The sequence below is a fragment of the Patella vulgata genome, chromosome 1 (assembly GCF_932274485.2).
Source record: "Patella vulgata chromosome 1, xgPatVulg1.2, whole genome shotgun sequence".
Taxonomy (NCBI): domain Eukaryota; kingdom Metazoa; phylum Mollusca; class Gastropoda; family Patellidae; genus Patella; species Patella vulgata.
Genome location: NC_065879.2, coordinates 41980593 through 41998615, shown reverse-complemented (window position 1 = coordinate 41998615; position 18023 = coordinate 41980593). Strand labels below are relative to the sequence as shown.

General features: G+C 33.5%; 1 protein-coding gene across 1 annotated transcript in view; it reads right to left on the bottom strand.

The window, feature by feature from the left end:
* The window catches only part of LOC126832505 (potassium channel subfamily T member 2), a 98576-nt gene that overhangs the window by 16709 nt on the left and 63844 nt on the right, over positions 1-18023 (bottom strand). Inside the window, exons 10-24 of the mRNA XM_050563313.2 lie at positions 13942-14106; positions 13676-13812; positions 11828-11891; positions 11201-11309; positions 7871-7979; positions 6993-7142; positions 5113-5351; positions 4527-4782; positions 4058-4163; positions 3485-3657; positions 3001-3072; positions 2559-2693; positions 2069-2180; positions 1410-1511; positions 389-472 (exon numbers count right to left, since the gene is read on the bottom strand). Of these exons, the coding sequence (XP_050419270.1) occupies positions 389-472; positions 1410-1511; positions 2069-2180; positions 2559-2693; positions 3001-3072; positions 3485-3657; positions 4058-4163; positions 4527-4782; positions 5113-5351; positions 6993-7142; positions 7871-7979; positions 11201-11309; positions 11828-11891; positions 13676-13812; positions 13942-14106 (2013 nt within the window). The remainder of the gene's footprint in view (positions 1-388; positions 473-1409; positions 1512-2068; positions 2181-2558; positions 2694-3000; positions 3073-3484; positions 3658-4057; positions 4164-4526; positions 4783-5112; positions 5352-6992; positions 7143-7870; positions 7980-11200; positions 11310-11827; positions 11892-13675; positions 13813-13941; positions 14107-18023) is intronic.

Sequence of the window (18023 nt, the reverse complement as noted above, 5' to 3'; positions counted from 1 at the left end):
AAATCCGTCAATGGTTTCACCAATGTATGTATTTGTCAGCGGCTTGACTAGCTGGCAGTGAAATTGACCGGTTGGTGAACTTACAAGTCCCTAAATCTATGTGCCATGAAATTACCCATAAAACACAATAAATACAGTTTACTTTATAGTTTATATGTGTATAAACACATCAAAATAAAATAAAATATACAGTTGGAATAATGCAAAAGATGTCAAAAATTGATTACACTGAATATAAGTATACATTAAATTTTACAAAGGATATACTCCAAAATTTATTGAATATTGCAAATTTTAACTAAAGCATTTTCTTGCACCTCTGTAGTGTCCCGGGCTCAATGGTTATAGAGTTTAGCTGACTGGAATGTTTTTAGTGAAATATACTTACACAAGAAAGATGTCCTGATCCTACAGCTTGATCTATTCCCAGCAATAATCTTACAAATGTTATTAAATAATCTTTTACAAAAGCCTACACAAACAAAGAAATCACAAGAGTTTATATAAGGCCATTTACACTGGTAACTATATAATACATACACAGCTTATGTCCCCCCGCCAAAATCCCGAAATAAATTGATGACACATTAATTAATTGAATGTTTATCTTTCTCAAAAGTATCAAGCAATGATACTGATTATCAACTATACACTAAGTTTCATCACTCTCTATCAGATAGAATCAAAGTCAAAGAAATTGCTTGGCTCTGCTTAGCTTTAGTGGGAAATGTTAATCATTGAACTCAGTCAATACATTCACCTAATGAACATCAACTTCAAGGTTAAACATTCTACCTCAATTAAAAGCAGAGTTGTTATATTCCAACGTCTTGACCAATCAAATTGCTTATCGATCCTTTGCCTAAGCAGAAAATTCTCATCAATCTTAGTCAAGGTAATGATATAATGAATCTATACTCGGAGTTTCATCACTCTCACTTAATTAAAACCAAAGTTATCGTGCCCAAAAGCATCAACCAATCAAATTGCTTATCTCTGCTTTCCATAAGCAGACGATGTTCATCATCAAACTCCATTAAGACATAATAAACACCTACACCAAGTTTGAACATTCTAGCTCAATTAGAAGGACAGTTATTAATGTGTCGCAAAAAGTGTGACAGACAGACAGACATGTTTTAATAGTCCCCTGCTTTCTTTGAAAGGCAGGGGACAGTAATAATTTGATAATGGGCTATATTTATAAGTATTTGCAACATATTTTACATCAGATTTACATTTCGTTTACTATTTTTTTGAAATGAATACTAATGAAATAATGTATACTTGGAATCTAATCCTGTGAACACAGATTTTGATCCCAACCAATTTGCTCTGAATTCTACATCATTTTATTTCCAGACTAATCTTAATAACTATATATCACACTACAATAATATGAGACTGACCTGATAAAGAAGTGTGTCCAGCATACTAGCACTAAAAACATTGCCAGCAGCAAATGGAAGTCGGAACATATAGTAAATATGTGATCCTCGTTGTCTCTCTTTCTGTAAGAGAAAATTCAAAATACAATAAACTATTTCATTTAAATTATGTATCTTGCTGTGCTTAAACAGAAAGAATATAAATTTAACATATATACACGTAATATTTTCTTCAGGTAGACAACACTAGATAAAAAATATACATCATGTTATTGCTCAATGTAAATAAATGTGTAAATGATTCCCAACTGCATTTTACACCAACCTATCATGCTCAATGTTAACATCTGCTCATCACTAACCAAGTCATTTTGGGACTCACACTATATTTTTATTTCTATAATTCAGTTGAGAGCTGTGGCCTTATGAATTTGAAGGTAACTGTATGAAGTATCTGGAACCCTACCCTTTGTCACATGAAGGATCAAAAGCACAATTAAAACTAAATCAATTGACTACCTTACGATCTAAAGCATTAGATCTGACAAAATTATTCTTAATTTGTATCTATGAGTTAATGGTAACAACAATACTATTGAAATTCAAGGTAACACAAAGGATTGTCAAGCAAGTGTATCATTATGGACTACTGAGAATTATTCTATTGTGAATTGCCTTACCTTTTCTAGTTTAGAAATAGCTAATGCTACAATATCATTGGCACGGAACTGCATGAAACGCATGTTTGAAGACTGAGTAAGTTCTGTAATTATATTAGCTGTAGGAAATAATCTGAAATGCAATATTTTTTTTACTGTATTAGATGATTTTTCAGAACATAATTTGGTGATTTATTTGTAAAGTAGGATTCATTTTATGCCGAACAAGAACTTCATACAAATATCATTTGTACAAAAAAATACAGATTGTGGAAGAGAAGTGACAATGGCCATCTTTAAAATTATAGGTTATTTCTAGATTAACATGGTTAATATTAGAGAAGACCATTCATTCTTTGTCTATTACAAACATGCTTGCATAGGTGACAATCCTATGAAGAGAAACACAGTAGGGTACATTTGGATGTTCAGCCACTCAAATGTCTCTGCATGTTACAGGTAATACAATGACAGCCGTCAGTTGAATTTTAAAAAAGAAAAAGATACCAACCTGAAGATAGTTTGTACAGAAACAATAGTATTACAATCTGATAATGTGTCTTCTTCTACAGAATTAGAACTTTCTTTATTTACCACAACCACATTGTCAGCTAAATTTATACCAGCTCTTAATAAATCAGATAAACTACAATAAAAAACAAGCTAAATTTAAATCAACACTTAGCATAACAGTTAAGGTAAAGATTTTGAGATTTTCATTTATTCAAAAAAAAAATATTAAGTTTTAAGATGATATTTAACGTCCTACAACTGACATCAACAAAAGCCAGCCATATGGATGTTTTTCCTGTGAAACTAACAATATGTATTTGACGATAAGCTGTAAATGGAAGCTTCCAATTGTCAATGAAAGTCTACTTGCCTGGCTGGAAACATAAGTATAATGTATGATAACTTTCGAAAAGCATTATTTATCTATAAATAATATTTACCAATCTATTGAACCAACCATCCAGTATATCATAGGAAAATAACAAATAGTGTCTAAAAATCCCAAATCAGGACTGAAATATAATTTTTAAAAATAAATAAATGGCACACATTAATTACATGCATATTTTTATCTTTTTATAAAAGTAACCGAACTACTTATCACTGCTTAACCTCAGTGGAAATGCCCATATCTAACTCAGTCAAGACATTCATCAAATGAACAACTACACCAATTATGAACAAACCCGTGTTAAAAATTCCCTGCTTTCTTCGAAAGGCGGAGGAAGAAACATGTAAAAAAACTCAAATACTTGACATGCATCTTTGTCTATTGATACAATACTTTCATCAATTTAAGACTATTATCATGAACTGTACGGTATTTCTATGATTCTCTATTTTGAACACATTAAAATGCCATTAAGAGTTAATATCCAAAGATTAAGTAAATCTATCCAAAAATCAAAAAATAAAACAAATTACCTCTGTTCAAACAGCAGAACTATAGGATTAAGAGAATTAGCTTCTCGAGCATGAGATCGTAATGGAACTATAAAATTATATAAACCATTACTAGCATAATCAGCAGCAACTATAATAATACGATTATCCCACTCATAATCTTTGGCACTTATAAAGGAACAATGACTACATGTCTGAAAACAAATTAAAAAGATTAGAGAAGAAATGCCTGTACATTTAATAGAGAGCAAAGTTTTGCTTTTAGCCCAAAAGCTAGTACAGTGGGAAGTGTTAAATTCTAACAATTACTCTGTTAGTATTCATTAAAACTGTGCCCTCATCTAGGAAGTGGAAAAATGATTTGCATTGTTATAACCAATCACAACTGCTTATATTCAGATTTATAACAGAACAAAGAACTGATAAAGGAGTAGTAAGATGAAAGAAAGATTTAATTTTGATCAGATTTAACTAATAGTAATTCTCATTCAGTTAATAAAACTAACTGTACAATACTGGTAGACATTACACTATTAATAAAACTCTGTCTGACAATTTTTCCCCGTAGAACCCTTGCATGCCCCATCTACCTACCTGGCATAGTTCCAAACAACATAAATATCTTTTTTCACGAGACAGATGACAAAGTGTGGGACTCGTACCAACATATGGAGTTACAGGTGGAAACCCTCGAACATAGCTGAAAATAATAAATATTCATACCCATAAGCTACAACTTCTTAAAGAAAGCTAAATTTCCTAAAAATAAGACACCAAACTGATTTTCCACTAAATGATGAGATGCTCTGATGTTTCTAAATCATGAAAACATTATTTGTTTCCCATCATTTTTATTTTGGGAGAGGATGTCATAAGATGTGATGAAGGATTTTGCTCAACATCAATGTTATGGTAGATATTTGAAAAACTGAGACAATGTAGATTTTGTATTAACTTTTTCGTAAATTTTGTATCGATTTTATCTTACAACTTTAACTACATTCAACTAAGATTTCAGTTGTAGAGCCTAATTTTTGTGCAAAAAGATTTAAATTTGACTAACTCTGGATTTGAACTATCTACACTCTCTGTTGAACTGTCATCATCATCACTTTCAGACTCAGATTCTGGAAAAACATTAATCTGTACATCATTAGATTCAAGAACAGCAGGAACAGGTGCTATACTTGGTCTCTTCTGTAAGCTCTGTATATTTAAACCTTTTGGCAAATTAAGATGTGCTCGTTTACTTCCCTGTCTGCCAACACCACCATCACCTCCCATCATTCTGGTATGCTGTAGCTCTAAGGCAACTGTTCCTATAAGCAATCATTAAAAATATAAAAATGACATCAAACATCCATATAGGGTCACATCTGACAATCTGTGAATCTCTTATAAATAGACATTATTCTAAATTCACTATTGTTAATGTTAAAATTTATAGGTTAGAATTTAGTATTCCTATCCAATCCTAAACCCTTAAAATTCCTAGGATTTACAGAGGTAATGGAATGTGATTTATTGGTGGCTAAAATAAATCCTAATTTACCAATACTTGCTATCATACTGGCAACTTAAGAAGCTTGTTATGTACCCTGAGGTAATGAAATGGGACTTATTGGTGGCTAAACTGAATTCCAACTTACCAACACTTGCTATCATACTAGCAACACGAGAAGCTTGTTCTGTACCCTGAGGCAAACGTGGTTGACTATTGTTGTTCTCTTGATTGGGATGAGCTAAAATAAACGCCGAGTTTTCTTCTTTGGTTAGATTCATATAAAAACACAGATCTGTATTCCTCATAATGTGACGTGGACCTGGGTTTAACTGTATTGTAGATCCTAGAACATCTTTCTGTACTCCAACAAGGCTTACTCCATATCTAGGTAACAAAATTACATTGATTCAATGACATAAAAGCTGGAGTAAGTGTTGGGGGCCGATGTGGCTCAGTGGGTAAGGCATCGGCTCGCTAAGCGGGAAGTCCTGGTGTTAGCTGAGAAAATTCTTCAGGATGGTTCTCCCTTTCAGTGATGCAGGATGGAGGACAACATAGTTGTTCACATTGGTGTGCCCATAAAATAACCCTTGACAGTTGGAATTCGAAATAAGAGTTGGCCATAGTGCCGCTGTCCAGGCAAAATTTTCCCTCATACTACACTGTATGCCCATCTTCATAGGCCAAATTGAATGTTTTTGTAACCGTGATCATCATTACAATATGTAATATCTTTTTAACAACAGAAAAACAAAACAAGGCAGTTCTTCTCGCACTTTAACCAGTTTAATTAATCAACCAGCGGCTGCCAGGCAGGATACGTCCACATTTTGCAAGAGATGGATGGAGAACAAGATTAATACAAACACGTTTTTTTGTAAAATCAGGGGCCATAATCCAGAAAGTTATGGCCTGAAATGCGAAAATATCAAAAGGGACTAATATCTTTGGGCTATAAAGATATGTTTTAAGTTTCATTAAAATTGGATAAAAATTGTGACCTCCAGAGGGTCCACAACCTTTGTATTACATACTTTTACACAATTTGTGTACAAATAGCAGCCATTTTATTGGTCAGTTTCATTTCAATTTTCCCAAAATTTGAATTCTACCTTCATTAAGGTGGAATGGTGATATATTTCAACGGTTTTTAACATTGGAAAAAAAAACTGTGACCGCTAGAGAATCCGCAAGCTAAAAATGCGATTTTTCAAACAATCAGGGGCCATAATCCAGGAAGTTACGTTCGAATATGCGCGGTTATCAAAAGGAACCAAGATCTTAGTGTGTAACAGTGATATATACACATGTTTTTTAAAATCGGATAATAATTGTGACATCTAGAGGGACCACAAGCTAAAAACACGATTTTTTGTACAATCAAGGGGCCATAATTCAGGAAGTTACAATCCGATATGCGCGAATATCGAAAGGAACTAAGATCTTTGCGTTATAAACGTGCATTTCAAGTTTCATCAAAATTGGATCAGAATTGTGACCTGTAGAGGGTCCACAACCTTGATATACCAGATGTTTACACTATTTGTGTAGGAGGGGCGGCCATTTTGTCCGGCAGTTTTGGTCCAATTTTCACAATATTCGAACTCAACCAAAATTACGGTGTAACAGTGATATATGCGAACGTTTTTTTAAATTGGATAACAATTGTGACCTCTAGAGGGACCACAAACTTAAAACCGCATAGAAGGTCCATAGAAGGTCCAATTTTCACAATATTCGAACTCAGCCAAAATTACGGTGTAATGGTGATATATTCGAACGTTTTTTAAATTGGATAACAATTGTGACCTCTAGAGGGACCACAAACTTAAAACCGTATAGAAGGTCCATAAAACAAATTGTCGACAGATGTCCCGACAGACAGGGGCGACGGCATTAATACGTCCACATGAAAATGTTGGTGCATAAAAATATTTGGGATGTCTCTCTTAATTGTTGTCATCTTTATACATGTCTAAAATGTATATAATAAGGTCATCTTCCCTGAAGAAGAAATTAACTTACTTTCTATGAGCGTGAAATGAAGCATATGTAAAACTTTTGCCAGCATATTCTCCAAAGAATTTACTTTCACCAAGTCTAATGTGATATATCTCATTACCAGAACAACGACCATATAATTTCTGCCATTCTTCTGATGATGCTTGACCTTCTCTATAATTAAATAATATTAGAATTGTATTTCATCCTGTATTTACTTAATATCATATTCCAAAAGCAATGGTAACGAGCGAGGGCAGCTGTTTTCATAGATGATACATTCTTCTGATATTTTTACTTCAGATCTAGACTGCTAAAAAACCTACAAATACATCCCTCCTGATTACGTTTTTTGAACCTAAAATCTTGAGGTGCGTAGTACTACGATTTGCAGGGAACAAGGGCATTGTTACATGACAATGTCTGTTCTTGATTATTTAACAGACATCTAAGTCATAAATGAGGAAGTAACTAATCAGAAACACCACGTTACTTTAGTATGTGTACCAATGGATAACTTATAATGCTTGTAATCATTTCTTCAGGAATATAGTTTTTAGAAAATTTTTTACTGTCAATTTGTATAAGTAATGATAGCTGAGCATTTGTTTCTGGAACAAAATTTAATAGTCTCAGAATCAGGCAAAATTGTTTATACCCATACTTTTTCTCGACTCTTTGATGAAAATGGAAGGGTATACACCGATACACGGCCACTTTTCATTGAAAAGTGACCGTGTATCAGTTGAAAAGGGACAAAAATAACAAAATCATGATTTACATATTTACTCAAAAAAGAGACAGTGTATCAACCCATACACCTTGAAAACAAGGTATATAACTATTACTTATTTCTTTTCATATTTGAATCTTTGAAATGAGAGCAATAATAAGTAACTTACTGTCCTCTTGACGTATGTAATAATAAAGTTACTAGTGTAGATGTTCCAGGACATAAACAGTTATTAGCTAGTAAGGCATACTTAAACTCATCTTCACACACCACATGATCTGAAAACATAAACAGTTATTAGCTATATAGTAGGGCATAGGCCTACTTAAACTCATCTTCACACACCACATGATCTGAAAATATAAACAGTTATTAGCTATATAGTAGGGCATAGGCAAACTTAAACTCATCTTCACACGCCACATGATCTGAAAACATAAACAGTTATTAGCTATATAGTAGGGCATAGGCCAACTTAAACTCATCTTCACACGCTATATGATCTGAAAATATAATCAGTTATTAGCAAAATAGTAGGGCATAGGCCAACTTAAACTCATCTTCACACGCTATATGATCTGAAAATATAATCAGTTATTAGCAAAATAGTAGGGCATAGGCGTACTTAAAATCATCTTCACACACCACATGATCGGAAAATATAAACAGTTTAGCTATCTTTTTTACATGCATGATATTTACATTTAATTGTCATTGAGAAACCTACTAACCAATTGGAATTTTCCATTGCAAAAAGTTGCTGGACTCAGTAATTGGATTGGGGAAGAAAAGAATTCCAAGGGGTAAAGAGAAACAAGGTTTAATGTCAAGTCAACACAAAGTACGTCATTTTGGGACTGAGGATTCCAATGCTACAGTTACCTGAAGATTGACAGAAACATTATTAAACAATTATTGTCCCTTTCTCACTGTTCTACTTTCTTAATATGATCAAATTTGAAATATCTTGAGGCATTTAGTAGATCTCTACATGTAGGCTATAGCCTACTGACAAACATTTCATATTGATAAAAAAAAAATATTTGTAATATTTCAAACACAACAGATAATAAAATAGAAATTTTATCAGATATTGTTAAAACTAATCAAACACTAGGTCATAATTATTCAATAAAATTAAACTAATGCCCTTTAAGAACACAGATTGGCAGAAGGCCAGTAGAATAATAGGCTATGTAGGAACTCATTCAAAAGAAGCATATTATTCAGAAACCAAATAGAATTATCTCCCTCATAACTCAATGAAATAGGCGTCTGCTAGTCTCCATGTTTATGTGTCATTTGCAAGAAAAACTGTCTAGTGAAAAGATGCTGTGAAGTTTTATTGACTAAAAGTTTGAAATGGGGAGAGAAAAACTTGAATCATAGTACATTACAAGGGTGGGCTGAGCAAGCCTATAAGCAAATATCAGAGCAAAGTATGTGCTTTTTTCATTCTGATTATCAGTTGAATAAAACATAGCTCACTGCTGCAAAATTGACTTGGTTCTCCATAGAAACCCATTTGAAACATTATTTAATATGATGTAGCCTACATGTAAGTATTTGGGATAGTTAAAACTCGTTTAATCAACAATAGAAGGATTTAGGTTGTTTAGTTAGCAGGCAACCTCATACAGCCACAAAATTTTGAAAAAAATACAGCAGGAAAAAATAGACAGAACCCTGCTTTTGTTCAAACACTGATGATATATTCAACATTAAATGGAATAGACAAGTTGTTCAAGTTCTTGGCCCTTTTGTAGGTCTACCGCTCTTTTAAACTTGTACAAACAAGGACACTTCTCTCACACAGTTAAGCCCAGTGACATTGGGAATTTCAAAATAATTAATCATACCCTGTCCTGTGCATGACATCCATCATGACTTGTAGTGATGTGGCTAAATACAAAGTTAGGTATAGTGTTAAATAATAATTGTATCAGGCAATAAAAGTAGGATGAGAACCTATCAAGGATGAACTCATTTTTAGGAGAAAACAACTGCTCACCAAATAGGCCTATAGAAGAATTTGTTGATGAAACAATGCAAGTATGTCTAAGAAACATAAGAAAAGATAGCAGAGAGAGATAAGATCCACTCGACACAAACCAGGTCTTTTCGAGACTAACATATGGTTTAATTTTATTTCAGTAATTTGCGTAGGGTCTTTAGCAGTGGAAGGAAACTGGAGAATCTGGAGAAAACCCACGAGGTTGGACAGGCAACCCTACTCCTTGTCACGTACAAGTGGGAAATGGAAACCACGCCACTACTCAATGACAGACCTTTTGATCTACCGCACACAGCACACATTAACCATTTGTCCACCCAACTCCCAAAGATAGCAGAGACACTTACATAACTCTTAACTGACCCACAGCGACTTCCGTCAACACCTATAATGTTACTGTTAAGTACCCACAGGGACTTTTGTCGACAAACCAGTTACCGAATGCAACGTTCCTAGCATAATGAGGGTTACTTCCCTTATAAACAGACAACTTTTTCTCTTTTGTTTACTTCCTGTTTGACATTTTGACAGTTAAAAATCTTTGTGTTTCTTCTTGAAAAATTATAATAAACAGTGATTTGTCTAGGTGTATACGACAACGTTCTCCTAACAACGGATTACCATCCTTATTGAATGACAGTGATTCAGATGGTGGTTTAGATTTTTATAGTTTTGCGTTAGAGAGAGAGAGAGAGAAATGGGGTTTAACGTCCACAAACTAGGTCATTTTGGGACTAACATATGGGTTAATTTTATTTCAATAATTCGCTTGCACGTAGGGGTCTTTAGCAGTGGGAGGAAACCAGAGGACCTGGAGAAAACCCACAAGGTTGGACATGCGACCCTACTCCTTGTCACATACAACCGGGGAATCGAAACCACGCCAGTTGATTCAATGACAGACTTTATGATACAGCGCGCACACACTAACCATTCAATCAGCCAACCCCCTGTTTTGCGTTAGAAGTAGGCTTAATCAACAAATTACTTAAAAGTTAACTAAGCCTAAATTAAAAGAGATTCATGATGAAAGATTTTTAGTTCACAACAGCCGAACAAAAAAATAGAAATAACCATTATATTAATTTATATATATGAATTTTGCATGAACTGACTAATTTAATTTTTGGTATAAAATTCATATTTATGAAAATGGCATTAAATTTAGATTATTTCATCCATTTACATGAAGGGTCTATCATCTACAGTTGGTTTTTAATATGACTTTACAATGCATATCTAATTTTAACACTATTGACCATTATGATGTGGGTTTTTATGACGTTATACATTTGGGTCATTTAAGAGTTAATTGTTTATTTCATGGAGTGAGAAAATGTAGATGGGGAAGTAAATGAAATGAAATGGGGTTTAATGTCTGTCTATTCTGCACCAACAATGGGAAGTACAGTAAAGTAGAACCAGTTATACAGATAGAAATGAAATTTTAAATAAAACAGTTCATCTGGAGATAAATTTACTTACCTGCAAATTTTACATGAAATTTATTCTCTGGTCGGAAAATCTGAACATACAGAGGACATTTTGGTGAGAAATCTTTAATGGCCCATGATCGCAATATAGTATGTTGATCCTAGAATATAAGATCAAACAATATTACATGTTTGTTATGATGATATGTACGGAAGATACTTATAGTATGCCACTTCAAATTTATGTATTTGAAAATGTGAAAGGAAAACTTCATACAAACTATGGTGCAAGTTGTTGGCCTGTCTGTTGGAAAGCGTTTTGCCCAACAGAAAATTTGAACCAATCCAAGAGATCAGAATTAACATTAAAGTGAATGTGGAAATTAATGGTGGCCAATCTAATAACTTGAGTAGTAAAAGAGTTATCTCCCATTATTAGACTTACATAAATTTTTTAAATGTACTGAAAAGAGCTATTTTCAGACTTAATTATGAACCCCTGCATAAACAAAGGTAACTTGTATAACATTATCATTGTAACATTGGGCAAAAAGGTTTTTAATCATTAGTAGCTAAATGCAATATACAGATGTATAAAACCAGTTCTATTTCAAGCAAGTAGGCTACATTAAATCCATTTAAAACCAACAAATTGAATTATATAATAATATAAACTTACAGCAGCTGTTTTATCAGCATAGTTTCTGGCAGCTAGAATGAAACATGCCTCTGCATCCTGGGCCCTGGAATTACATCACCGTAAACTATTCTATTGGCTTATTTATAAATACTACAGTAGTAGAATATTTATTAATAAAATAACAACTAAACATAGTGTTTCCAGGAAACAGATATATCGTCGTGTTTCTCACGAATCAACGAATCTGGGAATTTTAAGTTTTGAGAAAAATGCTTTGAAATTTGCATTCTCTTTTTATGTCTGTAGCCGTCAAACAATAATATTTATTTGTGATTTAATATTTCATACCTGCATGTCAGGACTATAACTAACATTACCATACCAGTTTAGTTGTTACTGGGAGGAATTTTGACTTTGATAAGGGTCAAAGTGCATGATATTCATATTCATCATTTTGTTAGAAAAAAAGAAAATGCTGTTACGGTTCACATTCGCGCCAATTCGTCACTTGTAAGATCAAAAAAAGGTTGTTTTATCATGGACAGTATATGGCATTCTAATCATATACGTCATATATTTGTCGATTCAGGAGAATCTTTTATTCATAATTTCTCATTTCACCATGGTATAAAAAGGCAAAATACCAATAAAAAATGAATATATAATCTAAGGGGAAGGGCATCACAGTACAGTAAGGCAAATCACAAAAAATGAAATTAATGACTGTATGCGAGTTTAACACTAAACATTATTACTGCGTATTACTGAGCGACACTTCAACAAGGCTTCTCTAGTCTTTATCATGCAATGAAACAATTTGGTTAGCAGGTTAAAGAATCTTTGACAGTTGGAAATCAATGAAATCTATTTGGAAACGCCCCTGTCTGGGCAATATTTTCTCCGTAGCAGACTGCATGGTAAATGCCCATATTCATTAGCCCGGTTGGTGCAGAAAGTAGGAGGTTAAAACCCATTTCATTTGATTTCATATTTAATCATGAACTGTCAGTCAGATAATTTCAGATTTATTTTGTCCCAATCATTGGGATGGCAACTGAGGACAGATGTAAATATCAATTTAAACGACAGCTTGGTTATTTTTTCAAACTTGTTTACTGTTAATTAAAAGTAGAAACAAGCAATCAACTAACTCAATAAACGTGACTGTTGCTAAAATAAACATTTTATTGGTTTTTTTAACAAGACAATTTGTATTTATTACACGCAGTAATTTTGTATAATTTTACAAACAGTTTTAATAAGACAACAGATGTTTGTGGATGCCTGCCATCGTATGGTCTGTTCAATGCCCTATTTAAAACAAATGTATTAATGTAATGAAACTATACACCAAGTTTCATCACTTTCACTTAATTAGAACTAAAGTTATTGTGTCCTAAAGCATCAACCAATAAAATTGCTTATCTCTGCTTATCCTCGATCTCCATCAAGGCATTCACCTACTAAACACCTACACCAAATTTGAAAATTTAAGCTCAATTAAAAGGAGTACAAATGTGTCCCAAAAAGTGTGACAGATAGACACATTTTATATTTATTTAATAGTCCCCTGCTTTCTTCGAAAGGCTGAGGACAATAAGGCCAGATCAAAAGGGAAACCCGTAAAAGCTCCTACACGTATATGAAAATTGTCATGTCATGAAAGTAATATTGAAATTACTTGTTGCTATGTTACATTTTACAAGACACATGTAATTAATTAATTGCTTTTTAAACTATCTAATTTTACAGTGGTTGATAATATATACTGCCATAGCCATAGAACATGATGTACTAACACTTAATATCATTTCGATTAAAATGAAGTCTGTTAATAAGCAAACACTGTTTCATCAACTCCATGTCATAACACTGAAAATATTTTACCTGCATCTTGCTAAATCAGCATCTTTTAAAGCAGAACCTTGAACATAGATAACTCTTTGAGCCCATAACGGTACTTGTAATAACATCTTCATGGTAGGATCTAATTCACATGGTGATAACAAAACCACAAAATAATCCTAGAAAAAATTCACATAAAATTGAAAAACAATATAATCAAAGAAAAACTCCATATAAAATTGAAAAATATCCTTTTATAACTTTTTTTATCTATAAAGTTCTACTTTTTGTTAAGATTTGTAATGTACCTGTAACATTGGATGTGCATAAAACTCATTAAGGAAATCCATGATAGTATCTGATTGTAGTGTTGTTGTTACAACTATAACATGTTTCTCTGTTTGAGCACGATGACTGCTGTATGTACCACCTAGTTTCTGTCTTTCTAGCCATGTACATGCTAACTGTTCAAACTGAAATATCAACAAAAACAAATTCCACAAGCGTCTTCTTGGACATTTACATTTGCTCAATATGCGATACGGGAATAATGAGTTCCAAACTTTTTATTTTACATGTAGCATATTTCAGATATTGCATTTAAATTTAAAGATGGGATGCCAAACAGCAAAACATACATAAACACGAGCTAAGTCATCCGAGAAGCCCCAAAAGATTGACATATTTGATTCTTTTGTAGGTAGTGAGAGCAATTAAAGAAAACAAGCCAACAGTGAGGTTGATGTCCCCCGCAGAAATCCTGAAATAAATAGATGACACATTAAAGATACATTATGTAAGATTTAAATAAAGCGCTAGCCATTCTTGCTATAATAGTTCAAAAATAGATCATGTAAAATGAATAATTTGAAAATTTCATTCAAATTACTCTATTGTGAGTAAGATATTAGCCTTTAAAGGTTTGACAAGATGTGTGCAATAATTTCAACCACCGTACTGGTTGTTCGAAGCTTAGTCTCGCTGCTCCATTTTTAGCTTAAATCAAAATATGGCTGAACAGTTCTAATCTATTTAACATCGGAGAAATCCGATGCCATCGAGAGTTAAAAATGGCCTGGATAAGTTAATCAATGTCTAATAAATAATTTAGAAAATATTTCAGGCCTAAATAAAGACCTGCAATAGGCAGATTTAGCTCTTGCATAATGTATGTTTAATTAATTGCATGTCTGTCTATTTCAAAAGTATCTAGCAATTAAACTGATTATCAACTATACACTAAGTTTCATCACTCTCTATCAGATAGAATCAAAGTCAAAGCAATTGCTTAGCTCTGCTTAGCTTTAGCGGGAAATGTTAATCACCTAATATGAACATCAACATCAAGTTTAAACATTCTACCTCAATTAAAAAAGAGTTGTTATATTCCAACGTCTTGACCCATCATTTTGCTTATCGCTCCTTAGTCTAAGCAGAAAATTCTCATCAAACTTAGTCAAGGTAATGATATAATGAATCTATACTCAGAGTTTCATAGCTCTCACTTAATTATAACCAAAGTTATTATGCCTAAAAGCATCAATCAATCAGATTGCTTATCTCTGCTTACCGTAAGCAGACAATGTTGATCATCGAACTCCATCAAGGCTTTCACCTAATAAACACATACACCAAATTGGAACATTCTACCTCAACTAGAAGGACAGTTATTGTGTTTCAAAGTTTCAACCAATCAAATTGCTTATCACTCTGCTTACCCTCAGCAGAAAATGTTAATTATCGAACTTAGTCAAGGTATTGATGTGATGAAACTATACACCAAGTTTGATCACTCCCACTTAATTAGAACTAAAGTTATTGTGTCCCAAAGCATCAACCAATTAAATTGCTTATCTCTGCTTACCCTTAGCAGAAAATTCTCATCTTCAAACTCCATCAAGGCATTCACCTAATAAAAAGCTACACCAAGTGTGAATATTGTTGCTCAATTAGAAGAAGTGTTATTGTGTTCCAAAAGTCTCGGCCAATCAAATTGCTCAATGCTCTGCTTACTCTGAGCAGAAAATGTTCACTATCGATCTTAGTCAAGGTATTGATGTTATGAAACTGTACACCATGGTTGATCACTCTCACTTAATTAGAACTAAAGGCCCATATTTTCGAACAGTGTCTAAAATAACCTGTGATTAGGTTTAATCAGTAACTAGCTAGTTAGAGATTAGTGGTTGACTAAGTTTGGTATTCTCAAAAGTCTGATTAGCTAATCTCTGACTATATTTTTTTGTAATCAATGATTAAAATTCACGTTTAAAAAGGCTTTTGTCATTGATAAAGGGGCCCAATTATAGGAAGTAGATTAGAAAAGTACATGTTTTAGAACAGTTTTTCCAATCCTAGAGCCCGTGAAATTATTTTGGGGGTCCCCAAAGTCAAAGGGGTTCATATGGGTGGACAGGAAAGAAATAAAATGTATGAAAAAGATGGTCAAGAAAAAATAGAGTTGGCATATTTTTAGTATTCGAAATAAAATGAAATAAAATGGGGGTTTAACGGCCTACTGTCCTGCTTCAACTGACAGTCTGGGCTAAGGGAGACAGAAATAGAGTTTGGATATTTTTAGTCTTCGAAATGAAATGGAGGTTTAACGTCCCTACTGTTCTGCCCCAACTGGGCTAAGGGAGGCGGACATACGCCATACAGTGTGCTATGAGGACACGTTTGCCCAGACAGCGGCACTACAGCTCACAGTTAAACCAAATTCTAAATGCCAAGGGTTATTTTACGTGCGCTCCAATGTGTACAGGGTATTTCGGTTTGTCATTCAATCCAAACGACTCTTCGTTGTCCCCTGCCCTGTTTAGTAATCGTAACATGAATTTCTGTTGCTAACATCAAAGTTAAATTAAATTAAAATTTGTTCTCCTGACCAATAGAAGCGCACGAACAGATTAATTTTATGCCTCCTTTTTTGTATTAAAATCCGAAATTAACACTATTTGTCTATTTTGCATAAACTTGCTATATCTGTATTCTTTTTTTTATCCGCTTTTAGGCTTCTCGTAATACTACACTTTCCCAAATTGTAGTGGGTTTCTGGTTTTCTTTGGATATGGGAGATTTTGAAAGATTACAAAATAATTATTATTTATTTATACCAAATTTTTACGAGTTGCTTGACCTATTGAGACACAAGAAGATGCATTTTTTTTATACAACTGTTGAACTGAGTGCCAAACATAAAATGTCATTTAGAAACTGTCATTGAGTCAACTGGCGTAGTTTCGAATCCCCGGTTGTACGTGACAAGGAGTAGGGTTACCTGTAAAACCTCATGGGTTTCCTCCAGGTCTTCCGAGTTCCTCCCACTGCTAAATACGCCTACGCGCAAACGAATTATTGAAATAAAATTAAACCATGTTAGTCCCGAAATGACCTAGTCTGTGTCGAGTGGATGTTAAACCTCTCTCTCTCTCTCGCTCTCTCTCTCTCTCTCTCTGGAAACATTGATTATTGTATAAAAACGTGATAGTTGAGTTACATTTATCAAGCTTCAAAGAACTCCACTGTCTTTCATTTCTTACAGCTCTTACATCGGAAACAATGTTTGAACAGCTAACACTAAGAATGTAACAAATTCTTTGTTATTGATAAAAAGAAGACCATTGTGGCCACACTGGAAAAAAAATAATCAAAGATTATGCTAAATCAAAAGAAACGTTTGACTTTTCTTTCTATACTATGCTTCAATATTTCTATTGGTTCTTCATGTATTCAATACTGGGCTTGAAATTTATAAACCGTGTTTAAGGCCATGAGACACAAAAAGCCTATTGATTTTCAACGATTTCCGATAATTACCTCCAGAGTTATGGCCCTTGATCACTTTGAATTATCTTGTGGACGCTCCATAGGCCAAAGGTTATATCCGATTGACTTTAAATTTATACACAGTGTTTAAGGCCACGAGACGAAGAGACCTATTGATTTCCGATACTTACTACCAGAGTTATTGCCCTTGATCACTTCGAAAAATCTTTTGGCCGCTCTAAAGGCTAAAGTTAATATCCGATTGATTTTAGATTTATACACAGTGTTTAGGGTTACGAGATGAGGAATCCTAATGATTGTCAACAATTTCCGATAATTACTGTCAGCGTTAAGGCCCTCGATCACTTTGAAAAATCTTGTCAACGCTCTAGAAGTAAAGTTGGTATCCAATTGACTTTACATTTATACATATTGTCTAAGGTCAGGAGTTGAGGAAGCCTATTGATTTCCAACGATTTCCAATAATTACTGCCATAGTTATGGCCCTTGATCACTTTGAAAAATCTTGTGGATGCTCTAAACTCTAAAGTTAATATCCGACCGATTTGAAATTTATACACGGGGTTTAACTTCATGAGAAGGGGATGCCTATTGATTGTCG